At 39.5% G+C, this 27278-nt stretch overlaps 1 protein-coding gene across 1 annotated transcript in view; it reads left to right on the top strand.

The window, feature by feature from the left end:
* Positions 1-27278, top strand: part of MTCL1 (microtubule crosslinking factor 1) — a 119351-nt gene that overhangs the window by 19078 nt on the left and 72995 nt on the right. The window contains 1 exon segment of the mRNA XM_088130690.1: positions 2355-2513. Within this exon segment, the coding sequence (XP_087986816.1) occupies positions 2355-2513 (159 nt within the window).

The raw sequence follows: 27278 nt of genomic DNA, 5'->3' as shown, positions 1-27278 counted from the left end.
CTACTACCTTGCAGTTACTCACAGGCTTTTTCTGTGGTGGTGCCTGTACTCTGCAATGTTTTCCCCACCACCCAAAGTTTGTAAGGCACCAACTATTATGTGTTTATACTGGGCTGAGGTTCTCCTTTAATGAATTTTTTAAATCTGTTTTTAAAATATATACAGGTAGTCCTTGCCTAACAGCCACAATTGAGACCGGAATCTCGGTCTTTGACAAAGCGGTCATTAAGCGAGATGTCCACGTGACTGCTTCACTCAACAACCGCACTCCAGATACTCCTGGTTGTGGTCATTAAGTGATCTCCTGGATTGTTAAGCAGACAGAGTGAAAGAGCTGTCTGCTGAAGGATTTCAGCTGAGCATGGAGCTCAGCAAAAGGGCTGCTTGCCAGAGGGTTTCAGCTCCGTGCTGAGCTGAAATCCTCCCAGCAGGCAGCCCTTTCACTCTCTAATGTTCCTAAAGCCCGCCAAGGGGTTTGCCCTCCTCTCCAAGGATGGAGGGGAAATCCTTCCTGGGGCTGGAGAAATGGAGCTCAAATCCTGAAGATTTCTTTATACCACCAAGCTCCATTTCTTTACACCACCAAGCGGTGGGAAGGAATGGAGCTCAAATCTTCACTCACACCGCTGAGTGGGGAGGGGAAACCCCTTGGCGGTGTGAAGGAACAGAGCTCAAATCTTCAGGATTTGAGCTCCATTCCTGCACGCTGCCGCATCCCCTCCACCTGCAACCTTCCCTGCTGGCTTCCAATGGGGAAGCCGGCAGAGATTTCAAATGGTAATCATATGATCGCGGGTCACTTGGCAACTGGTTGTAAATGTGAGTCGGTTGCCAAGCACCTGAAATGCAGCCATGTGACCACGGGGGGGGCGCAACATTTTGTAAGGGCCGGAAGTGCTTTACAGGCCATAAAGCACCCTTTCCGAGGCCATAGTAACTTTGAACCATTATTAAACGAATGATCGTCAAGCCAGGACTACCTCTATTTTAATAATGTTTTTTAAACTGCTTTGAGATGTGTTTGTACTTAAAGAGATATAGAAATATATAAAATAAATAATGTGAGAGGGCATATTTGAATACTGTATAGACATACTTCAGAACTTAGAAAACACTTCTCAAATGAGGTGCTAGCTTTCTGGTCTTAGAAATTTCTGGTCTGGTTCTGGTCTTCGGGTCTTCACAGAAATTCTTCTGAAGTAGCATTGAAATATCCCATCCATTGTGTGCATTTTGAAGGATTGCGTTAAAAAATGGTTCAGAATTGGGCCCAGCCTTCCACTGCCTGAATAATTGTTTTTTCATTGCTCCAAATTGCAGTCAATAAGCATTATGAGAAGAACAAAAGACTTGTGTGTGTATAGCAAGGTTCCCAAGGGATTTCTAATATATTTTTATATGTACTTTCTCTGTAATAATAGATATTTTCTTAATTGAAAAAAACTTTAGAAACTAAATTTTGTCATGATCAATTCTATATCACACTAAATCTGATTAATGAACTAATTTATGTTTAATACCTCAAGAACTTAACCTTGTAGTTTATTTTATTTGTTTGTTTGTCAAATTTATACACTGCCCACCTCACTATACAAGTGACTCTAGGTGTCTTACACATAAAAAATGATAAAAACAATAAAAAATCTTTATAATATCTATATATATCTATACAGGGTTAAAAGATGAGGGAAATGTCATCAGTATTCTTTATCTTAAGAATATTGTGGATAATACTGACCTTGAAGTGATTACATTTGTTCAAGGCTGATATACTACTGCTACTACTACTATTAGTAGTAGTACTACTAGAAGTTAACATTTTTCACTTCAGAAGGAAACAGAAGAATTTAAAGAATTGAGGTATTGAAATGATGTGTAAATCATCTGGATGATGGATTTATTTAAATGTTTTCATGGAATGTTCTGGAGAAAGAAATGTATAGATAATAATTGGCCATATTTGTTACAATCTCTGTTGTCTTATCTTGGATTTGGTAGGGTTTTTCTTTACCAGTAAGAGCACTTGTTCCTCTTATGTCACTTCAACCAGTGGAGAGGAGAAAAAAACTATTTGTTGATATTTTCCCATGTCTGTGAACTAATTCCACACTGCTTTGTAGATCCAAACAATCACCTAGAAAGTATGGACTGGAGAAGGAGAGCCAATCATCAAGCATTACTTCTTTATCTATGTTCCCAGTGGAAAAATTTCAGAGTAACAAAAGCTTTATAGTTATTTCATCCAAGAGTCAGTGGATAGGTGGGAATTCCACATTCAAACCTATATAGTCTTTATTTAGATAATGAAATGGCTTTTTAATTTATTATGTTTGTGTACCTTTTAAAAAAAATAGGTAGCCAAAGATGTATCTGTCAGGCTGCACCATGAACTGGAAAATGTGGAGGAAAAGCGTGTTAAAGCAGAGGATGAAAATGAAGTTCTTCGTCAACAAATCATTGAGGTGGAAATATCCAAACAGGCACTGCAAAATGAGCTAGATAAACTGAAAGAGGTAAGTGGCAACTTAAGACAGATAACTAGCAAAATATGTTACTTTGGGAATTAGAAATAAAGTGAAAAGCAGTCATAGTCTTCATCATTGCATACTCTGGGAAGAAGTAACAGCAATTTGGATCCTATACTAATACATAGATTAAGTTGACAAACTATAGCCATATGTCATTTAAAGAACAAATTAATGTGGAACATTTAAATTTGATGAAGTAAGACATATTCTCTGAGCTGTATCCTGGTTTAGAGAACTGCTTTAATTATATACAAATTAATTTTTCAACAATAAGTGAAAAAATTGAGAAAAGGATACTTTAAAGTGTAGCTTTGTACTCATAGCTGAATTGCAAAACATTTCTGGGTGCTACCTGTGGATCAGGCCATCAGCTAATAATCACAGAAACACACATCAGACTGAAAAAAACTAGAAAAGATCCAGTTCCAATGAGATGTAACTTACAACCTATTCTAGAAGAATATAAGATTGAAGTTAGAAATAATTTGAAGACCTGGTGGATAGAGAACCTGAGGAATTATGGGAAGAAGTTAAAATTATTGTGAAAAAGCAAGTTGGAAAACTCATAACAAGAGTCAGAAAGAAACAACACAATGACTATCAGGCAAGGCCATAGAAGCAGCTAAGGAAAGAAGACTGGCAAAAGCCAGAGGAGACATAGGGAAAACTAGAGAACTTAATGCAAACTTCCAACAACAGGCAAGAAGAGATAAAGAGGTATATCTGAACTCAGAGTGTAGTCAACTATAAGAAAATAACAGAATGGGAAGAACAAAGGGTCTATTTAAGAAAATCAGAAAAATCACAGGAACATTCCAACCTTGTGTCAGTGTCACAAGGAACAAGCATGGAAAGGAGTTAATGATAGAACATAATGGGGAAAAAATATAGAAGAAATATACAGAAAACCTGTATAAGAAGACCAACTTAGGTGACATCATATTTGAGAGAGAAGACTATGCGGAGGATCTAGTGGTGCTTGAGGAGGATGTCAGATGGGCTATAAAACAAATAGGAAATAGGAAAGCCCCAGGGTGGGTGAAATCCCCACAGACCTCTTGAAGGAAGCTACTGTGGAAATAACAAAGACCATAACAGTCCTCTGCCAATAAATAAGGAAAAACAGCACGGCCCATAGATTGGAAAAGGTCTATGTATATCCCAGTCCCTAAAATAGGGAGATTTAAAGGAGTGTTCTAGTTATAGGACAATAGCCCTAATACCACATGCCAGGAAGATACTGTTGAAAATTCTGCGGAAGAGGTTATTGCTCTATAGAGAGAGAGATAAAACAATGAAAGAGAATATGTGTAGCTCAGAGTTGAACTGTGGAGTCCTTGGGGTTCTCTGAGCTTGGTTGTTTTCTTGCAAACGTTTCGTTACCCGGCTAGGTAACATCTTCAGTGCTAGAATGGAATGGGGTTTGCTCTCTGTTTATATACAGTGGCATGCCCTGCCAGTGTTGGTGGGGGTGTGAATTTTGTTTTATTTTTTTCCCCCTGGTAGTTCCTTGATTAGGGTATTGTTTACTGCTGATTGCATGTCTGGTGATAATCTTGGTGTTAACCTCTGCTTATCTGGGTGATGATTGCTGGTGAGGAGATGTTCTGGTCTTTTGTTTTCCTTTTTATTGTCTCTTTTGAATAGTATTGGATGTTGTTTATCTCTATATGCCTGTTGATGGCTGTCTTGTCTGAATACCAAGCTTCCAGGAATTCCCTCGCATTTTTGCATTTAGCTTGGTCTAAGATGCTGACAGTTTCCCAGTTGAAACTATGGTTAAGTCTGTCCATGTGTTGTGAGATTAAGGGGTTTTCATCATGTCTTCTGACTGCTAGTTGGTGTTCATGGATGCGCTCTGCTAGCCTTCTGCCTGTCTGTCCTACATAGTGGTTGTTGTACCACTATATAGGACATTGTACCTAGCCGGGTAATGAAACGTTTGCAAGAAAACAACCAAGCTCGGAAAACCCCAAGGACTCTACAGTTCAATCCTGAGCTACATATACTCTCTTCTATTGGTACCACATATGGGCATCAAACACTTCAGAAAGGATGCAGATGGGAGAAATTTGCATGCAGCCAAACCTCCACCAAGGAACAACTGTTGTTTCTACATGAATGCCTAAGACAGCGTACCCTGCCCACCAGCGTCAGATACAAACCTCCAATAAACTGCATAGCTGGATGGAAAATAGCTCAACAAAGTGGCCGTAAAATGATACGACTAATGATCATGGATGCACACCTCAGACTTAACAAATACTAGCATACCATAGATAACCTCAAGGAACAACTGGAACAAACCATGACCCCAGAGCATACAGATGTACTGACAACCACTCCTTCTCCTTCTCCTTCTCCTTCTCCTTCTCCTTCTCCTTCTCCTTCTCCTTCTCCTTCTCCTTCTCCTTCTCCTTCTCCTTCTCCTTCTCCTTCTCCTTCTCCTCCTCCTTCTCCTTCTCCTTCTCCTTCTCCTCTCCTTCTCCTTCTCCATCAAGACCACATCCCTAAGACAAGCTGAGAAAAGAAAAACAAAATTTCAAACTAAACTGGTCAAAACTAAACCCCAGAAACAAAGAGGTACCTGAACCAGAATGGGTAATCCACATGTTCAGCTGACCACTATCCACTGCAGAACACAATAACCTCCAGAAGGGCCTCAACTATAACATGGACAGTGCTAATCAGCTAGAATTCTGTGCAGCCTTAGAAGCAGCATTTAAAACTACAGGACTTAACAAAGAGACCCAAAAAAACATAAGGCAGAAAATCATACCACAGATCAGAAGAACACAGTATCAGCATCAACTCAAAGCAGAGGACAGAGCAGCCCTCAAAAGCCTAAGGAAGGACCAAACCATCATCCTCCCCCCAGCAGACAGAGGCCAAACCACAGTTATTATGGATAAATCACAATACTTGCAAAAAGCCAAAAAGTTATTAGAGGACAAAGAAACCTACATCCCAGTTAACACTAACCCAATACAGAAACTAGACAACCTAATCAAGAAAACCCTTAATGACCTAACCAAGAAAGACCAGATTGCAAAAGAAGAACAGTGGTGGATGAAAAGCAGTGGACCCATCCTCCCACGTTTCTATGGACGACCAAAAATACACAAGCCTGACATATCTCTTCGACCAGTTGTATCTTTACCAGGGACTCCAACATACAACATAGTGAGAGAACTAATAAAAAAGCTTGAACATCTCACAGAGAAGAGTGAATATTCTATCAACTCCTCACTACAGTGCGTCCAGAAAATCAAAGATGTACTCATAGATGAAGATGAAATTATTGTCTCATTTGATGTCACAGCACTTTTTACATCCATAAAGCCAGAATTAGCGGAAGAATCCATATCAGCAGTACTACGCAACACACCCAACCTAACCAAATACACTCAGATCGAAATACCCAGAATCATGGATCTCATCAACCTCTGCCTTACTACCTATTTTCAGTTTGATGGACAAATACACCAACAAATCAGAGGCACACCCATGGGATTACCACTGTCAGGACTCATGGCAGAGATTGTAATGCAATGCCTAGAAACTATAGCACTTCCACACATACAATCTAAAGTATGGATCTGCTGTGTAGATGACACCTTTCTCATAATAAAAAGGAACAACTAGAGAAGACACATGAAACTATCAACAACATCTTCAAAGGAATAAAATTCACCAAAGAGGAAAAAAACAACAACACGCTACCCTTCCTGGATATCCTCATCAGCAGAGGAAACAACAGCAAATTAGAAACCCAGGTCTATCGGAAGACAACCCACACTAATCAAGTACTCCATTACCAAAGTAACAACCCAAACTCCCACAAGAGGAGCCGTGTAAGAACATTATTCAAACGAACACAAATGCACTGCAGCACGCAGAACAGCAGAAAAAGGAAACAGACCACCTATACAACATCTTCCAACAAAATGGATATCCACACAACTTTATCAAAAAGTGCCTGACCACTCAACCTACTATGACACAACCAACACAAGCTATGAAAAGGATAACACTGCCATACATCAGAAACGTCTCAGAAACTACCAACAGACTACTACAACTACATGGCATCTCCGTAGCACACAAACCAACTAAAGCCCTCCAAAACATCTTAAGTAAACCAAAAGACCCAGTTGCCTAAGAAGAAAAAACAGGAGTCATCTACAACATACAGTGTAAGGACTGTAACAACCACTATGTAGGACAGACATGCAGAAGACTAGCAGAGCGCATCCATGAACATCAACTAGCAGTCAGAAGACATGATGAAAACTCCTTAATCTCACAACACATGGACAGACTTAACCATAGTTTCAACTGGGAAACTGTCAGCATCTTAGACCAAGCTAAATGCAAAAATGCGAGGGAATTCCTGGAAGCTTGGTATTCAGACAAGGCAGCCATCAACAGGCACATAGAGATAAACAACATCCACACACTATTCAAAAGAGACAATAAAAAGGAAAACAAAAGACCAGAACATCTCCTTACCAATAATCATCACCCAGATACGTAAGTAGAGATTAACACCAAGATTATCACCAGACATACAATCAGCAGTCAACAAAACCCTAATCAAGGAACTACCAGAGGCCAAAAATAAAACAACACCCACACCCCTACCAACACTGGCAGGGCATGCCACTGTATATAAACAAAGAGCAAACCCCATTCCATTCTAGCACTGAAGATGTTACCTAGCTGGGTAGCGAAATGTTTGCAAGAAAACAACGAAGTTCTGAGAACCCCAAGGACTCCAGAGATACAACAATTAAGCAAACAAGTTTCAGAAAGAACAGGGGAACACAATATATACAATAACCAGGAAGCCGCAATGAGAACCGACTTTGGTAGTAGTTTACCATCAGAAAGCAGTCAGACAGGGCTGCATTTTATCACCATACCTGTCCAATCTATACATTGAGTATAGCCCACAGGTCTGGATTCAAAATTGGTGCATAGAATGTCGATAATCTGAGATATGTGGATTACGCTACCTTGGTTGCTATTATATCAGCTGGAAAACTAAAAGAATTTAAGATAAAAAATGAGACAGTAGAAATAGTTACTGTGACAATTTTCTAGGTTCCAGAATTGATAAAATGGTGGGTGTGCAAAAGTTTCAGAGAAGAATAAAAATGGGCAAAAAGGCATTGAGAGGCTTAGACAAACTCATCAAAGACAAAGACAAAAGTTAAACTGGTCAACCCAATGGCATTACCTTATGATATAGGGATGCCAGGGATGTGCAAAGGCAAGAGGAAGAAGATTGACTTCTTTGAGCTAGAGAAGGTTGTTTTGTATTCCTAGGACAACCAAGAGAATCAATCAGTACTAAAGGAAATCAAAGCAGAAAGCTCACTGGAAGCAAGACAATGAAATAAAAACTATCATATTTTGGACGCTTCATAAAGGCTGATACATCTATGCTGGGCAAGGTGGACAGGAGGAGGAGAAGAGACTAACAGTGCATGAGGGGATAGGCAGAATACTGGAAGCCACATAAATGCACCTGCAAGAATTGAATATTGTGTGAAATACAGGATGGCTTGGAGAGCTTTTATCCATGTGGTCACCAGGAGTTGGCTACAACTCAGCAGAGCATAACAACAACAAATTCCTCTGTGATTTCTAGTAACTTCTGTATGTGCTTTAGTTATAAGAAAATCTGGATTTTCAGTTGATTTGAAAATGCAACATTGTGAAAGATTAGCTGTTGATATATTCTACTTTTCCCTAACGTGATGCTCTCCAGATGTTCAATCTATTGTATGCTGGAAAGAAAAATGATGAGAAGAATCTGCTCCTTGTGTTTTACAGTTAAGCCACAGTTATACAGTTCTGCACCAGTAAAACTATCCCAACCACTGGCTTTTTAGCAAGATATTATAGCATTTCTTGTATGTTAAATGTTTTCCGGATGTTATAATAGTAACTGTGAGTGAGGAAGAGGAAATAATCAAATGCATATAACTTTTTAATGGAGGGGGCATAATTGCAGGAAAATACAGTCAACTTTTGCTATGATGAAGTTTGTCAACTAAATATCCTATTCTAAAACATTGGGCTGATTTACCTGTTGAATATCAATATCCAAACTGGATCAAAACTGGGTTGCAACACCATCCCATGAAATGGCAAACACTGTAAGTTAATTTCCAAATGCACATTTTAGCTAAAAATATGTCTTTTGTAAGTGTAACTGAAGCCAGTAATTGTAGAAGCAGTCGTAATGTAAAATAGAAAATCTTCCATCATAACAACCCTCAATCTTTTTCTGTATCTTTAGCCACATCCCTATAGTTGAACAATTGCATAAAGATCTAAGGTAGCAAAACCTTTGTATATAAGTCTTTTTGCATGAGATTTCTTTGGATTGTGAAAGTGTAACACGTTCTCACACTTTTTTAAGGAAGTTATCCGTTGTTACTCTATTCTTTGCAATGGGAGAAAAACTCTTCTTGGCACCAATAAATATTTTCTCCCTACTGCTGGTTGCAGAACAAGGGTGCAGTTTTTGGAAGAAAAACTTTTTAAAATTTATATATGTTTATAACGCATTGTTCTGCACTGTGCACTTGGGAAATAACTAATCTTCATAAATTTATTTGCAGGAGACTGATGATACTGTTCTAATAAAAATAATCTTTTATGGTCTCAAGTGAAGAGATAACACATTCCTCGCCCTTTTTGTTTACAAAATAGCTAGATTAATAATTTTCAAGGGTGTCTATGGAACCCTTGAATTTCTCAAACTTATTCTGGGAGTTCTGGTCCTGTCAAACCTTGTTAAATAGATTATTAGCAGTTTTTACTTTTCTTTCTTTGAGGAAGCAAGGAGAGATTATTTGACTTCTACAGCAGATCACAACAAAGTACAGGCATTTTAAGTGAAAATCAATTGAGCTAGAAGCTTTTCCTGCAAGATTTACAATGATTGGCCATTACCAGCCAAGGCATATAACGTAAAGTGGGGAGCAGCAGACTGGGCTTTTGAAGAGTCTGTAAATGCCTTTGTAGATGCACTATGCTGTATATATAAATATCATTTCGCTTTCTCTGTTGTATAGCTTAACTTGTCATTCATTCCTATGACCCAAGATTTAGAGCTAGTTGTTGTAAATCTGATAATGTTAGACATCGAATATTATAGGCAATAATTCAGTAATTTAAATCCCACTAGCCATGAAAAAGCAGTAATAGGCTAGTCCTACTCAACATTCTACAGGAGTATTGCTTGGAACCTACCTACGTTGTCCTCAGTAAAGCTTTTGAAGTGTAAGTTACCATGCTCTTTGTCTGGCCTAAGCACTCTGAGCTAAAAAAAAGACAGACATTACCACGGTAAAGTGCAAGGTGCTTTCCAAAGGGTAGTACTGTTGAAAGAGATAAAACATAAGGAGGATTAAGAATAGAGTGGCAGCTGCAGAATGATTTGACACAATGCTGTAAAACAAGTTAGTAAGAAATGAATGAAATTGTGTAAACTGGTAGAAAGAGGGATTTATTTTCTGGGCAACAACTGTAGTGAGCAGCTGATGATACTCTTTTTATTTTGTGGGCCTTATGAAAGTGAAATGATCATTGAGGGAGTAACATAAAAGCCACGGGAGTTAGAAAAAGCCATAACCTCTTTTATGCATGTTTTATATAGTACAAACATAGATGTGGAAAACTAGGTATATAATTCAAAACATTGAACATAATAAATTTTGTTACTTAAAATGTATACCCATATTAAGAAACTTAGAACTATGCTCATCTTTGTCCTAATGACACTAAACACAAGAAGAAAATGTGTTTTATGTTTATGTTAAAAAAAGCAAAAGCAACTTTAGCATCAAGATGCTTCACAAAGCCCTGATTGTGGTTTTCTTTTAGAACACTTTGTGATATTGTAGTGTTGCTACAAACAGAAGGACAATTAAACCATGGTACCAATCAGTTAATGAAGATTTATGTCAGCTGTGTGCAACATGGTACCATCACTTGATATTTTCTGTGCTGGTGTTTGAAACAAATAAGGGAGTACAAGTTTCTGAACCATGACATTTATTCTTTGCCTTGGTTCACAAGCAACAAATAAATGTTAAACTACACAGTAACAACTTTCTCAAGTGTCTTCTCTAAGAATATAGTTATAAAGAATAATTGAGTATAAAGAACGTAACAATCATAGCAATGAGCACGTGCTGCCTCCTTCAAGGCAATTGCTATTCCTACAAGCATCCATGTACTACATGCTGCATACATAAATATCAAATATCAGGGCAAACATCAAGAGTATATTCATCTGGTTGCACTGCTTCAAGTATCCAGTCCCCATATCACGTTTCAACGAAACTGATGTAAAGAGGATATGTGATACCTTATTTGGATATGCATCAATGGCATATTCAGATTGGCATGAAGATGAATGTTTTTATTTCCAAAGTGCTTTTCAGGTAGGTCACGATAGACATCTGAAGACTCCAATTCTCTGTTTATTAGAGTTGGTATTAAAAGTCTTTAAATCACTCAGGCCTATTTTACTGTCTATTCAAGGATGCAGTGCCTTCTTTGCTACCTTTACTGCTATATGAATAGTAAAATAATGAGTTCTGAGCTGTGTTCAATTTTTTTTTTTTGCATTGAGTTTTCTGCAATCTACTTTTTAAACTCCATTGTTTCACCTTAACACATTTTTTATAGATTCTCTAAAAATGAGAGAACAATCTCTGATCCACAGAATAGATCCTTGGTGGGTTGGACAGACCTATTACCTGGAAAATCCCCCAAAGCATTCAGAAATATAGTCTCCAGAGGTAGATCATCCTAATAGGTGCCCCTCCAATCAGACCAGTTGGCCTTCTGTCCAAATCTTATTGGAAAGTAGGCTGATCATAACAATGGGATAATAATCACCCTCTTCCCTCAATTTTAGGCCACATATTTCTTCTGGTGCAAACACCAAATATAGGATATATCCTGCTCCCTGCATTGGGTGAATGACATATTGATGAAGACCCATGATTGTCATAGTAGCTTTAAAATTACAAGCTGGTCCTGATGAAGCAAATTTGATATAAATTGTGAAGCTTCCAAAAAGTCCCTTAGGCTTTCTAGCAATGCCTCTGAATCATTCTACCAGCTCAGGAAGTTTGTGCAATAGGGTAGATTATATATCAGCGAACTTTCCGTTCTGTCTCTGTGGCTTAACACCAGGTGCATGTCCTAAAGTCCTACATCAGAGTAGAAGGCTCTCTTTGTGAGGATAATGGAAGTTTTACTGACCATGGTCATACTTTCAGCTTATCTCTTCAGTCCCTGCTTGTGCTGTACTGAGTATCAAAATAGGCACAGCTCTACTGGGCTAACCTCAGAGCCAACTTTCCATGGCTCTGTCCTGTGTATGAGTTCATTCTCATTCATAGATCATTGATGTTTTATTTTGGCATTAACAGCATTAATAAGCTGGAGGGCATATTGGTATGACAACATGGATTCTGATCAGTGGGTCAGTTTTTAGCAGCTCCTTTCTTGTGTCAGTCCACAGTGTCACGTCTTCATGGGGAGAATATTTTTAAATATAAAACTCACTGCAATAGTTCTACGCCAGCAAGCTGTACTAGATGCTGTATCAAAGTATAGTTTTATTTACAATGTTCATCTGCCCCTCTTCACAAAAGCTCTCAGAGCATTTTATAATTTCATCTCATAATTTTAGTAAGGATTAAAGCTCTTGAATTCCCCCTCCACACACATACTGTACTTATCTACTCATCACCTCCCAATATTTATGAAACTTGTTGCCCTCCAATAGAACAGTGAAATTTGTGGGGGCAGGAAGGGTCAGAGATTTGGATCAGTGTTTACTACATCCCAATTAGTAGACTAGTAGTTAGGGATTCAAAAAGCTATCATAACATAAAATTCTATGATGTATAATATGCTGTCTTGTTACAGATTAGTAGAGAAGAAAAAGTCTTCTGCTAAATGGATGGGATGCTGCAGATAGTTGCCTCTGGCAGTATTTGTAAATAATGCAGCCTGGAGATTAATCATCATTATGAGTAACTCCTCCAGGTTGTAATGGGGGAAATAAAATAATCATAGGCTGTAATCCTAAACATTTACCTTGGAGCAAGTTCCATTGAACTTATAGTAGATCTATATTAAGTAGACAAGTTAGATACTTTTTTATTAAAACAAGGTTGAATTACTTCCTCCAATAGTTAACCATGCTAAAACCTGTTTAATGCAGCAAGGCTTTATATAACAATACATTATGAGTTGTGGGAAGGGAGTCAGAAGTCCACAACAATTTTGCATAATTTATCTATAATTTAATATGACCAAATTATTTTCATAAATCTGGTGTATTGTTTAAGAAAATCTTAAAAGAATTGCTACCTTGCATGTAAAACATTCATAAAATCTTGAAAAACTATAGGATTATTTAAAATAATAAATCTGAGTTGTTTCAGTGTCTAAAAGTTAACTAGAAGTATATGTTAACATTATCAAGTTTTACTGTTTTTATATATGTGTGTGTGTCTCTGCCCTGATGTCTTAGTACAATTCTGTTTTAAGTTCTTTTTGCCTATGTAACTGGTTTCAATTATATGATCTCAGAGTGAGTAGTTCATAGGAATCATTTTATAAAAATTACTGCTTTTCAGAACTGATGGGGATTTATTCCTCCCACATTAATATAATCCTCTAAATGTAATCCTCTAAATCAGCCTTTATCAACCTTTTCACCCCAGAGGAACCCTTGAAAAAATGTTCAGGTCTAAGGAAACCCCTGTATAAAAATTGCAAAAAATACAAAAACTTCACAATACATAATCTGCATTTTACAGCGTTTACAGCAACAGCAAAGTGGCAGGCCAGCAACTGAATCACAGTGCATAAAATTGCCATCACTGCAAGTGCTAGCAATGTGCAGTGTGCAAAGTTAAAAAAAAAAAGTTTATTTTTTTCTATCATGATCTCTTACAGTTGAGAAAGGCTGCTCAAAATAGTTGCTAGAAGCCAAAACAATGACAGTGCATTGCCTTTTGGGAGAAAATAATACAAAATGTACAAGCTGTGTGATCTGATGGACCCTATGATTGTATGATATGCAACCTAAGTACAGGTAGTCTTTGTTTAGTGACCACAATCAGGACCAGCAGCTCTGTTGTTAAGCAAAGTGGTCACTAAGTGGGAAATCACATGACTGCAACTATGCTTTCCTTTTCCCCACTCCCCCACCCTTTGGAATGCTCACCTGGGTGCTGGGATAGCCGGCTCACAGCTCCTGCCTGTAACTGACAAGACTAATTGGTTCATACCTTTGGTTTTTGTTTGCCTCCTAACCACTCCCCCGCCCTTTGGAATGCTCACCCTGGCACTGGGAGAATTACAAGAATTACAAGAGAGTAAGCAGGCACACAATGGGGAATACACATTAAAAGGAACGCAGTGGCACCAGCAGCCCCAAGCATGCTACACAAACAGCCAGTGTATTCCCCACTGTGTACTTGCTTACTCTCTTGTAATCTCTTCCTCTCCAATCTCTCTGCTCTGCAAGGCAGGGGAGAGAAAACGGGTCAGGCACAGGAGAGATTGCCTACAGAGATTGCTTGGTTTTTTCTTTCCCTGCACCCTCACTCATTTAAATAATTTCTTTGCTTTGCAAAGGGGGAAAAAAGAAAAAAAAACCAAGTGATTTCTGTAGGCAATCTCATGACCCATTTTTTTCTTCCCACTTCACAGAGCAGAGAAATTGGAGAGGAAGGGATTACAAGCAAATAAGCAGGCATACAATGAGGAATACACTGATCTATTTGTGTCACACACTTGTGGTCCCCAGCCCTGAGCATGCTCAGGGCTGCTGGCACTACCACGTTCCTGTTGACATGTATTCCGCATTGTGTGCTTGCTTACTGTCTTGTAATCCCTCCCTCTCCAATCTCTCCACTCTTCCAGTGGTGAAAAAAAAAGAAAAACAGCAGGTCAGGCACAGGATGTGTACTGACTAATGACAATCACGTGACTGAGGGATGCTGTGAAGGTCATAAATGTGGGCATTGGTCATAAAGTTATTTTTTCAGCACTGTCGTAACTTCAGACAGTCACTGAACGAGACAATCAATAATTGAGGTCTACCTTTATGTCCCTGGTGTGCCAAATAGCAATTCAGAATAACAGTCTCAACATAAATATAGCTTTCTTTTCTAGTTCCATTGTGCTTTAATTTTCATTTTGCCTTTGGCCAAATTGGCTGGAAATTAGGACATTTGATATCTAATATTGGAATTGGGAAAAGCTGTGCAAAACAAATGGCCTTTGCTTTAGGTTCTTCCTTTAGTTTGATAGAGGTTGAAGAATTTGGAAGGTTTCCCAGGGTTGTCAAAATGATAAATATTGCACACTTCATAACAATCTGTCATGGAAGAGCCAGCATTTTTGTGATTGTAAATGCTAATAAATTTGAATTAGAATTAAGATGAACAACTTAACATTCATGTCAGACTTTAGTTTCTTAGCATTTTTAAGAGCCAGGATACAAAATTAGTAGTAATGAATAATGAGCTCCTGATTAGTTTCTTATTAAAGATATGAAAACAAATAGAAAAAAAATATATACTATTTTTTTAGTAAAATATATTTCTTCATTGTTCATTTGTTAGAAATGCATTACTTTCATAATACATTTCGTCAGTTTATTTATACCTGTTCATACCTTTTCCTTCCTTTATCAGAGATTTACTTACTTAAATGCTGCCTGTGAATCTGCAACAGGGTTTGTTTGGCATGGCAGAAGAAAAAGTAAAGTGAGATCTCGTTTGTGTTGAGCTTGACTCCTATGTCTTCATGAACAAGTCCATATAGTTTTCTTGAAACAAAAGTATTTTGCCATTGCCTTTTTCCAGGATTTTTTTTTTTCATTTTTGCAGTCTAGGCCACAAGCCTGGGATTCCCTGATGAATTCCTGTATTAAAAATACGTTCTGTTCAGCTTTTCAAGATTAAGCAGATGTTAGTGCTGCCACCTCTTTGGGTGACAGAAAAGCAAACGAGCAAATATGGTTTCCTTTTGGTTAATGTTAATTAGTACTTGTGGGGTGACTGGTAACATGAATAAGATACCAGCCAAGCTTAGAAGAGTCTGAAAATATTCTACCTGAAAAAAAAAAAGGGGGGGGGGACAGTAGAAAGAAATGGTCCAAAAGCAGGCATTTTAAAGGCAATATATGCATGTATGCGCGCACGCACACACACACAGCAGCCAGGTTTTTTTTCCTTGATTATTTGGAAGTAATTTTCTACATTTGTTATAAAGTTCAGACTCTGATCAAAAAAATTGTTATCTGTAGTCTTAATGTTGGTTATAAGGTTAAAGTAATCACTTGTCCCCCAAAGGACATGGTTCTAGGTGTGGGTTGATTCTATTCTGCATTTCCTGTCAGCAGTTTATATCTGGAATAACTGAAGAACAGTTAAGACAATTCCATTTTCCTGGAATATGGTGTGTCTCCCAGATCTTAAACATTATGAAAATATCTTTATTATACAGAAAATTTCAAAGGATGTTTTTCTGTTCAGCAAGAATATTCTGAAAATATTGTTTCATATTTTATCTGTAATTTTCACATAAGAAATACTGTATGTTAGATCACAAAATGGTGTGTTCTAATTGATAAGAGGAAATAATAATAATAAGACCTGTAAATAGAAGTAGAATGACTATGGCAAAAGAAAGCAAAGATAGTACCAATAGTTGTAGGTGCCTTAGGTGCAATCCCAAAACATCTGGAGCACCACTTGAACACCATCAGCATTGACAAAATCACCATCAGTCAATTGCAAAAGACAGCTTTACTTGGAACAGCTTATATCCTGTGACGATACCTTTAACAGCATCAAACAACATTTGCCTATCCCAGTTCCTTGGGAAGGACTTGATAAGTGGATAAAAATGCCAAATCCAGTCTAAACATCTGGCTGACTGTGCGACCAACCAAAATAATAATCTATTAAATTTATATGCTGCCTGACTCCAAATTAATCTTGGGAGTAAGTAAGACTGTTGGAAATGTAGATCTGTTGGAAATTCCAGCAAGTGTTACTGGCTGAAGCTTAATATATTCCTGATGGACAAAACACACACACCCAATGCAGCAGGTAAAAGGTCATGCATTGTTTCAGCAGCTCATCTCTACTTCTATGATGTTTTAATTTTTATATTGCAATTTTTTTGGAAAAAAACCTGAAATCCCCATGGCTCTGGCTATTAAGAGAGCATCCAGATATTCAAGGTTGAAAAGGAATTTGCCCAGAAACAAACATTACTTCACTTATGTGTGCTGTAATAACATCCTCATATGAAAAATATGAGGTGTGGCCTGGTTATTCATAAAATGCCACTAGATTGTAATAGTTGCAGTACTGGTCAAAAGTATTTAGTGTTAAAAGTTGTACATATCCCAGAAAAAATCAGTTCCTATCCCAAGTTACTTGAAGTTGAAGACAGAGCAAAGATGAAAGGACTTTTATACAGCTAAGAAAGAACTCGCAGAAAAAAGTAACAGAAAGTTGCTTGATAGAAAACACTTGGCAGATACCTTCAGAAACCACTTGACTTCAAGATCAAAGGTGCTATCTAGATCTCTAATAGAAGGCTAATCCAAATGGTTGGTAACACAACAGAAAAGGACACGTTTCTTACTTTCCTTCAAACCTTCCTTTGGAGAAACTTTCAACAATCTTAAGGCAAACTTATTTGAATGATACAGCTGTCTTGAAGTAGTCAAAATGTGCACTTCGAGTTGTATCCAGAGACCCATTGGCAAGTATAGGTATGTATAGGTCTCTTTTCAGAGTGTCACAGAAGGACATGGAAATAGGCGAGATATAATCTTGCTCATTTCTTCCATGTGGCCATTAGAATGTCTGAAGGGGATAGGATTAGCTTTGGAGGGCTTCTAGCTTCTGAGTTACCTGATAGTGCATTAAATCAGAAGTCACAACATATATAATGCACTTTAGTCGTAATAGCAAAGCCTTTACCATTGACAATCTAACCCACATATCAGGCTATATCTGGTTATGCATATTAGAAGCATATGAGGGCAGATATTTCTAGCACTTACTAGTTGGGCAATTTGAGGAGACATTCAACTACATGACAAATGAAGCACCTGTGATTAGATCCCTGAATATTTCCTTTAAAATGTAACCATAGGAGTTGCCTATGAGGCCTCTGGCCTGTTGAGAAAGAAAGGTAGCCTGTTCTTTCTGTACAAAATTTCTCCAGTCTTAATACCTTCCCTCTATTTGCCCATTTCTTTGTAAAATGAAATGTGCTAGTTTTAGCATTAGGAACCACTCTTAGAGAGTTTTCATACTTGAGTCGTAAGCATCTCTGCAGCTGTTTGTCTTAATGTCTTACAGATTGCTAAAGCACAAATAAATATAGAAGAGAGGCATTTAAGATGCAAATGATCATTCTGGCATTTGCATTACAAAGCAATTGCAGCAGGAACTGCTTTAAGCATTGAGTAAAATACTCTCCCCCTTTTATTTTTTGCTTCTGTTTGCTTATTCTAGAATACAAAAAACAGCAGGTAGAACTGAAGCTGGGGCTTTGACCCTGATCACTTAATAAAACTACGCATGATATGCAATCAACTCAGTGCTGAGAGCAAGAACTGAAATCCCTGGGAGCCCATTACACATACACTCCCGATTTGATTGATTGGGAATTTGTAATTGTATGGTTGGATGGAGGGTCCCTTAACTGGGGAAGTCGAGAGTTCAGGATTTGGGAAAACTGGAGCCCTTGTGGGGTTTAGGGCGGGTTATACCATTCAGGTGGTGACGGGGAAGGGATGTTATGACAGGAGTTAGAGGGTGAGATGCTCTTAGGGAAGACATCCCCTGTGTTTATTACCAGTGGTGTGTTCCGGCCCTCTGGACTCAGACCCAGGCCCTGGACAGTGGGCCCACAGAGGCCCTGGCTTTTGGCTGCTGCTGCTTAACGCCAGGTCAGTTAACAAAGCCCCTCTTATATGTTATTTGATCACTGAGGAGTGGGCCGACCTGGCATGTATCACCAAAATCTGGCTGGGCCCTGAAGGGGGGGTGCCCCTGTCGGAAATGTGCCCAGACGGGTTAACAGTTTGGCACCAGCTGAGACCCCAGGGCAGGAGAGGAGGGTTAGCGGTTGTCATCTGGGAATTTCTGTTGGCCTTTGGGGGGCTGTTCCACAAGTGGTAGGTTGTGAGACCCTGTTCCTGAAGCTGGGTTCATGAGAACAGCTGGGATTGTTGTTGCTATACTAGCCTCCCTACTGTGTAGCAACTTTCCTGCCTGAGCTGCTAGAGGCTGCCACAGGGCTGGTGGCGGAATTCCCCAGGCTTATGGGCTTGGGGAACTTAAACCTGCCATACCTAGAGCGTGCCTCAGAGGCGACTTGGGAGTTCATGGCCACCATGATGGCCACGGGCCTGCCCCAGATTATTCATGACTCAACTTGGGACAGTGGTCTCACACCAGACTTGGTTTTCATGTCAGAGCAGTGGCAATGTGATCTGAAGGAGGAGTTATATCTGTCCCCCTTGTCATGGTCAGATCATGTCCCAGTAGCCCTGAGATTCTACTATGCTTCCCCCCTCGACAGAGAGGTGGGACCTATTCATCTGATCTGCCCATGGTGACTGATGGACCCAACTGGGTTCCAAAGGAAGCTGGGGGTTATACCCAAGGGTCTGCTGCATGGTCCAATGGAGGCCTTGGCCACTACCTGGAATAGGAAAGTGGCCAAGGCCCTGGACAAGACCGTGCCTGTGTGACCTCTCCTAACTCATCAAACCCGACAGTCCCCGTGGTTTATGGAGGAATTGAGGGTCTTGAAAAGGATTAAGAGATGCCTAGAGCACCATTGGAGGAAAACAAGGACCAAACATGACCGAACACAAGCTAGAGCCACTACTAAGGCCTACCTTGTAGCAGTAAGAGCAGCGAAATGTCAATATTTCTCTGCTCTTATTGCATCTACAGAATGCTACCCAGTGGCCCTGTTTAAGATCACCCAATCCCTTTTGGGAAAGGGGGGCCCAGTGGCCTATTTATAGGGCTACGCAGAGTAGTTTTCTGGGCATCTGGAGGATAAAATCACTCGCATCCAGTCCCAGTTGGATGCCAAGCATGGGACATGGTCTGTAGAGATGCCCAAGGTAAGGACTATCTTGGAACAGTTTGATCCTGTTGAACCCAAGGAGGTGGACAGGGTCCTCCGGATGGTCGATGCTACCACTTGTCAACTAGATCCATGTTCCTCCTGGCTGGTTAAGGTGACATGCAGGTGGGTCCAGGTGATGGTGAATTCATCCTTGAGGGAGGGAGTGTTCCCAGCTGCCTTTAAAGAGGCATTGCTGCACCCCCTCCTCAAGAAGCCATCACTGGATCCCACCATACTGGAAAATTTTCATCCAGTCTCCCACCTCCCCTTTTTAGGGAAGTTGGTTGAGAAAGTGGTGATGTTGCAGATCCAGAGGATCCTGGAGGAAACAGATTATCTTTTCAGACAGGTTTCAGGCCCGGATTCAGGACAGAAATGCCATTGGTTGCACTCATGGATGATCTTTGGTGGGAGCGGGATGGGGGTAGTGCATCCATCCTTGTTCTTCTTGACCTCTCAGCAGTTTTCGATACCATCGGCCATGGTATCCTTTTGGGTCAACTTAGGGAGTTGGGAGTGGACGGCACAGTTTTGCACTGGTTCTGTTCCTTCCTCCAAGGTTGGTCCCAATTGGTGTTGATTGAGAGTGAGAGATCCAGCCCACGGCCCCTCCATTGTGGGGTGCCACAGGGTTCGGTACTTTCCCCACTCCTTTTTAAGATCTACATGAAACCACTGGGTGAGACTATCCACCACCATGGGATGAGGTATCATCAATATGCAGATGATACCCAGTTATACAGTACTGTGCAAAAGTTTTAGGCATGTGTGAAAAAATGCTGTAAAGTAAGAATGCTTTCAAAAATATATATTGTAATTGTTTATGTTTATCAATTTACAAAATGCAAAGGAAGTGAACAGAAGAAAAACCCAAATCAAATCAATATTTGGCGTGACCACCCTTTGCCTTCAAAACAGCATCAATTCTTCTAGGTACACTTGCACACAGTTTTTGAAGGAACTCGGCAGGTAGGTTGTTCCAAACATCTTGGAGAACTAACCACAGATCTGTGGATGTAGGCTGCCTCAAATCCTTCTGTCTCTTCATGTAATCCCAGACAGACTCGATGATGTTGAGATCAGGGCTCTGTGGGGGCCAAACCATCACTTCCAGGACTCCTTGTTCTTCTTGACGCTGAAGATAGTTCTTAATGACATTGGCTGTATGTTTGGGGTCGTTGTCCTGCTGCAGAATAAATTTGGGACCAATCACATACCTCCCTGATGGTATGACATGATGGATTTCTCAGCATTAAGGACACCAGTGATCCTGACCAAATCTCCAACTCCATTTGCAGAAATGCAGCCCCAAACCTGCAAGGAACCTCCCCCATGCTTCACTGTTGCCTGCAGACACTCATTATTGTACCACTCTCCAGCCCTTCGGCGAAGAAACTGCCTCCTGCTACAGCTAGATATTTCAAATTTTGACTCATCAGTCCAGAGCACCTGCTGCCATTTTTCTACACCCCAGTTCCTATGTTTTCGTGGATAGTTGAGTCACTTAGCCTTGTTTCTACGTTGGAGGTATGGCTTTTTGGCCACAGTTCTTCCATGAAGACCACTTCTGGCCAAACTTCTCCAGACAGTAGATGGGTGTACCTGGGTCCCACTCGTTTCTGCCAGTTCTGTGCTGATGGCACTGCTGGATATCTTCTGATGTCAAAGGGAAGTAAACATGATATGTATTCCATCTGCTGCATTAAGTTTCCTTGGCCAACCACTGCGTCTACGGTCCTCAACGTTGCCTGTTTCTTTGTGCTTCTTCAAAAGAGCTTGAACAGCACATCTTAAAACCCCAGTCTGCTTTGAAATTTTTGCCTGGGAGAGACCTTGCTGATGCAGTATAACTACCTCATGTCTTGTTGCTTTGCTCAGTCTTGCCATGGTGTATGACCTGTGATATGAAACTCTCTTCCACAACCTCACCTTAGTAGCAGAGTTTGGCTGTTCCTCACCCAGTTTTAAGCCTCCTACAGAGCTGTTTCTGTTTCAATTAATGACTCTGTTTCAACCTACATATGAAATTGATGATCATTAGCACCTGCTTGGTATAATTGTCTAATCATACACCTGACTCTAATCCTACAAGATCTCTGACTTTATGCAAGTGTACATAGTGTGCAAGTGTCAGAACTGATGCTGGTTTGAAGCCAAAGGGTAGTCACACCAAATATTGATTTGATTTAGATTTTTCTTCGGTTCCTTTGCAATTTATAAACTGATAAACATAAACAATTACAATATATATTTTTGAAAGCATTCTTACTTTACAGCATTTTTTCACCCCTGCCTAAAACTTTTGCACAGTACTGTATATCTCCATCCTGGGTGACTTGAGTGATGCTGTGACCACCCTTTCACAGTGCCTGGAGGCTGTGGGGGTCTGGATGGGGCACAGCAGGCTTCAGCTGAACCCTGGTAAGATGGAATGGCTGTAGATTGGAGGTTCCTCTGTATCTGAGAACTTACAATCTTTGGTTTTGGATGGGGTTGCACTGCCCTAATCAGACCCAGTGCATAACCTGGGGGACCTCCTAGACTCACAACTCCTGCTCGATGAGCAGGTGGCAGTCGTGGCCAGGAGGGCCTTTGCCCACCTTCATGTGGTGTGCCAGTTACGCCCTTTCTTTGATCAGGAGGCTCTCTGGTCAGTCACTCACGCTCTGGTCATCTCTCAGTTAGACTATTGCTATGCACTCTACATGGGGCTACCCTTGAAGAGTATCCGGAAGCTACAGCTGGTGCAAAATGAAGCTGTGTGGACAATCTTGGGTGCCTCAAGGATGGCACATATAACAGCTTTACTGCAGGAGCTGCATTGAGTCCCAGTTTGCTTCCAGGTCCAATCCAAGGTGTTGTTTATTACCCTTAAAGCCCTACATGGCATGGGTCCAAGTTACCTAAGGACTGTCTCATCCCCATCACATCAACCTGTCCCAGCTGGTCAGGCAGAGAGCATGTTGCAATTCTCATCAGTGAGAGAATGTTGGCTGGCAGGGCCCAGGAGGAGAGCCTTCTCTGCTGTTGCCACCGCCCTTTGGAATATTCTCCCCCAAGAAGTTTGGTGGGCCCCTACCCTCCCAGCTTTCTGGAATGGATTAAAGACCTGGCTGTGCCAGCTTGCATGGGGCAATAAGAGCTCTAATCATCCCTAGGAGTGGCTGGCACCCTGATGACGCTCCCTGAGCTGGTTGCCAATTCCCATAATTCTTGGAATTTATTATTAAGATTGTTTTTATATTGTATTTTAATTGATTTTTTATCTTTTCTGTAAACCACCCAGAGTCACTTTTTAATGAGATGGGCAGTGACAAATTTGATATATAAATAAATAAAAATAAATAAACTGTGTTATATTTAATCAAAAGGAAGGTTGTTAATCTAAAAGTATAATTGGAGTGGGGGAGAGATTATAACTGCTTCTTTTATTCAAGGTGATATATATGATTCTTTCCTTTTAAGTGTCACAACAACCATGTGAGGTAGGTTTGACAAAGAGATAGTGATTTGCCTAATGCCAGCCTCTTGGGTAGCTGCCTAAATTGAAAGTGATTCTTTTCCAAGCATGATTTTCGCAGAATTCTCTTTTGTAAGATTTACTGAGATGGACTAAAGTATTTTTAATTTAGAGGCAATATTGCATGTATACTAGGTTGAAACTTCAAATGAACCAATAAAGAATTTGTAACTGGCTGTTTACATAATGATCTCTTGAATGTGGTAACCAACTTTTACATCTAAAGCTAACTACTGAGCTGACTCATTGGGGATTTTCACTTAAGTCTCTCTGATCCTACTCTACTTCTCCAATCATTATTCTTCATTAGCTGTCTTACAAAGCAATTCTGGACTTTTCTTACTCCAGCTCATTAAATAAATTATCCAGTACTTCATGTTAGCTGAGCTTTAGCCTAGTTCAGTGGCAGCACCTAGATAACCATGGCTGATCTAGAACAGCTATGTAGATCAGAAGGATAGGAGATTACCTGAAAATATTAGGGTGGGGGATAAATTTCCTGGAAGACTGGAATGAGAATTTGCTGCCTAACTGTTGTCAGAATCCCCTATATGTTGTTCATACAGTCAACCGGAACTAAGCTTGATTCAAAGACGACTTGACTTTACTTTAATCTACCTGAAGTGTTTCTGGTTGCCAAAATGTATGTTATCTTAGGTTTGTACTTCTTGAACAGTCTTGTTTTGTTGTTTTCCCACTGGTTATCAGAATAAGTCCCCCAGAATAAGAGTGCTTAATCTTTCTTTCCCCTACTCTAATCTTTGACCCACTGAACACAGTGTGACTATTTATATTGCCAAAAAAGAGCCCATTAAAATGATTAAATCCTTTTTTTGCCAAGTAAGGTTGAGACTGAGATTCAAGTTACAGTGAGAGGAAAAGACCAAAACTATCTTGCTCCCATGCTGTGCTCCAGTATGAATCAAGCCCTGAATCAGTAATTTATGTGTGTTGGGGAGGGGAATTCATTGATGATCAGAACTGTGCAATTAAAAAAATCCTCTTAGTATATCCTCTTACATAATTAAAAGCATATGAAAAATCTTGCTAGATCAGAAAAATATGTATGTTTTGATCCATAATTAAACATTAATTTAGTTATTCTTCAAAATTTGTGCCAGTTATAAGTTCACATTATGTGATGATTGATTTAACAAAAATGGTCATGTAGCTTCATGAACTTGGTTGCAATATGCTGCAAAAGAGAAATGGGAAAGAAATAACAATATTGAGTCATTAGAGCTCCATAGAATTCTTACTTTATGAAGGGATAACTGTGGTATGTATTTTAGACACAGTATAAAAAGCTCTGAAACAGTTAAAATGGAATGACAGAGCCCAGAGAACTATAAAATAATAGAATTATGCCAGAAAAAAAAATAGCATATATGATTTGCAGCAAATCTAATTCACAGGTTTAATAAATTAAATGTACTGAGTAGGATTTGGCCTGACCATGTACTAGTCAGATAATCCAATCATATGTTTACTTTTATAAAACTAAAGATGTCTGCTTATTTTAATTTAAATTACCAGATTAATATAGAATTTTGCACTATTAAAATATTCAGATACCACTTATCTTTCCCTTTTTAAAAATTACCTTACAGGAACCTACTGAACATTTTAGTTTACTTTAAACTAGTACATGCATCTGAGAATAAATACTATGATTCTCAGGCAAACTTAAATTGTAGCATTTTGTCATACCTTAAAACTACAATTTGGAATCCAAGGTTTTTTGTACTCTCCTGTGTTTTCAGTTAGTCCACATGAGATGTGACTCCTTCTCCTCCTCCCTACTATTATTGCCACCATTACATTTCCAGGAATGTAAGTAGGAACTACAGGATAAATGTGCTTTACATCTCTGAACAGAGATAGAACTCTGCACTTTTATTTGAATTCATATTTTTTATACAGAATCCTCTTCTAACTTTCATTGGTAGAAGGTTGGAAGTATGGGTCATTTGTAGTATGAGATTTGGACAGAATGAATATAACTAAGCAAGGTAGTGCAAATACAGTTGCAGTGAACAATATTCTTCCTGTTGTAGGCAGTACATGGATAGATGAATAAAAGTAGATTATAAAGATTATCTGAGACGTGTCCTGTGCAAAGAGGATTATAGTGAACTTGGTGTACTCCTCCTCTCAGAATTTAGCCTAATATTTCATAGAAAGAAGAGGCTATTTTGGTCTGGAAAAGCTGAACTATTTATTGTCTGTAGTTTTAAAACTTCAGCTCATAAGTTCAGACTGAATATGGACACATTGAAAATGAATTAGACTATGTTTTCATTTTTATTTTAAAGCTATGCCTTTTCTGATTTTATGATACATTGTCTTGTATTAACAATATATTATTTTGTCTTCTGATGGATTTAATGTGCCTGCATAGCTAGAAGCATTTGCTTTCTTAGAATAAAAAAAAAGTAAATATATTTGCATTATGAAACATTTATATTTGAATTGCAAATATTTTATTAATATATGTAATCAAAGTAATAGTCTATAATGTTAAACAAAGCTTCTGAATAAACATATGTTTCAGTCTGCAATTTGCTTCCTTAAGTGTTATTAGAGAAGAGTGGCAGATTGGTTTCCAGATAATGTTTGAAGATGAAGAATGCTATACTCGGATTTCTGTTCAGCTGTGAAACTCACTGGCTGACCTTGCATAGAATTGTGAGGGGGGAAAAAGGTTATGACTTTATTGAAGGAATTTTAACAAATAAATAATTGGCTGGTGTGGGTCTTCCAGGCTGTATGGCCGTGTTCTTGAAGTTTTGTTTCCTAACGTTTCGCCAGCACCTGTGACCGGCATCTTCAGAGTGCAGGAGCACAGACAGATGCTACCCCAACAGTCTGGTTCCGATTTGTGGATGACACCTTTGCAATTTGGAGTCAGGATGAAGAAGACCTAGAGAAGTTCCTGAACCACCTAAACAGCGTCCACCCCAATATACAATTCACCATGGAAAAAGAAGTGGACAGCCAACTTCCATTTCTAGACACGGTCATACGCAAACCAGACCTCAAATTAGGACACAAAGTCTACAGAAAACCCACCCACACAGACCGGTACCTACACAAAAACTCCAACCACCACCCACATCAGAAAAGAGGCATTATCAAAACCCTCATGGATCGTGCCAATCAGATCTGCGAAACCCAATTCCTAAACTCTGAACTTAACCACCTTAATTGGGTCCTACAAGTGAATGGCTACTCCAAAAATGAAATAAAAAGAGCCATCAAACCAAGAAAGCAACATGCGACTGAAGAAGAAAAACAGCCACCTACCAACAAAGTATTTCTGCCCTATATCAAAGGGGTCACAGACTGCATGGGAAAACTGATGGAAAAACACAATTTCCAAACAATGTTCAGACCCACCAGAAAAGTACAAGAAGTGCTAAAATCAGCAAAAGACAAAAGGGATCCCCTCACCGCCGCAGTAGTATACCGCATACCATGCAGTTGCGGGCAAGTATACATCGGGACCACAAAACGCAGCATCCATACCAGGATAAAAGAACACGAAAGGCACTGCAGACTACAGCAACCAGAAAAATCTGCAGTAGCTGAACATGCTCTCAAGCACACTGGACACAAAATCCTATTTGAAAACACAGAGATACTGGACAACACCAACAGCCACTCTACCAGGCTATACCGGGAAGCCATTGAGATTCACAAACACCAGCACAGTTTCAATAAAAAAAGAGGAGAGTCTAAAAATCAACAAAACCTGGCTACCAATCCTGAAAAATACAGCCTGCAAAAGGTCAACGAACTCAGCTCAACCACCAGGACATGTGAACAGTTCACACAATGAACTTGCTAATCACCCCCAGCAGCCCCTCGTTAACAATTCAATAGAAGAAAAAACCCTGCCTAATCCCCGGAAGATACACACAGATTCTGACACCAAAACAAGCAGCCACTCAGTAACTCAACCCCCCCCACACACCCCCAATCCCCCCCCCCCAATC

The sequence above is a fragment of the Python bivittatus genome, unplaced genomic scaffold (assembly GCF_059951505.1).
Source record: "Python bivittatus isolate LINGU-HERP-01145 unplaced genomic scaffold, Pbiv_v1 ctg000840_np1212, whole genome shotgun sequence".
NCBI lineage: Eukaryota > Metazoa > Chordata > Lepidosauria > Squamata > Pythonidae > Python > Python bivittatus.
Note: the sequence above shows the minus strand (reverse complement) of the source record. Positions and strands in the feature narration are given on the sequence as shown.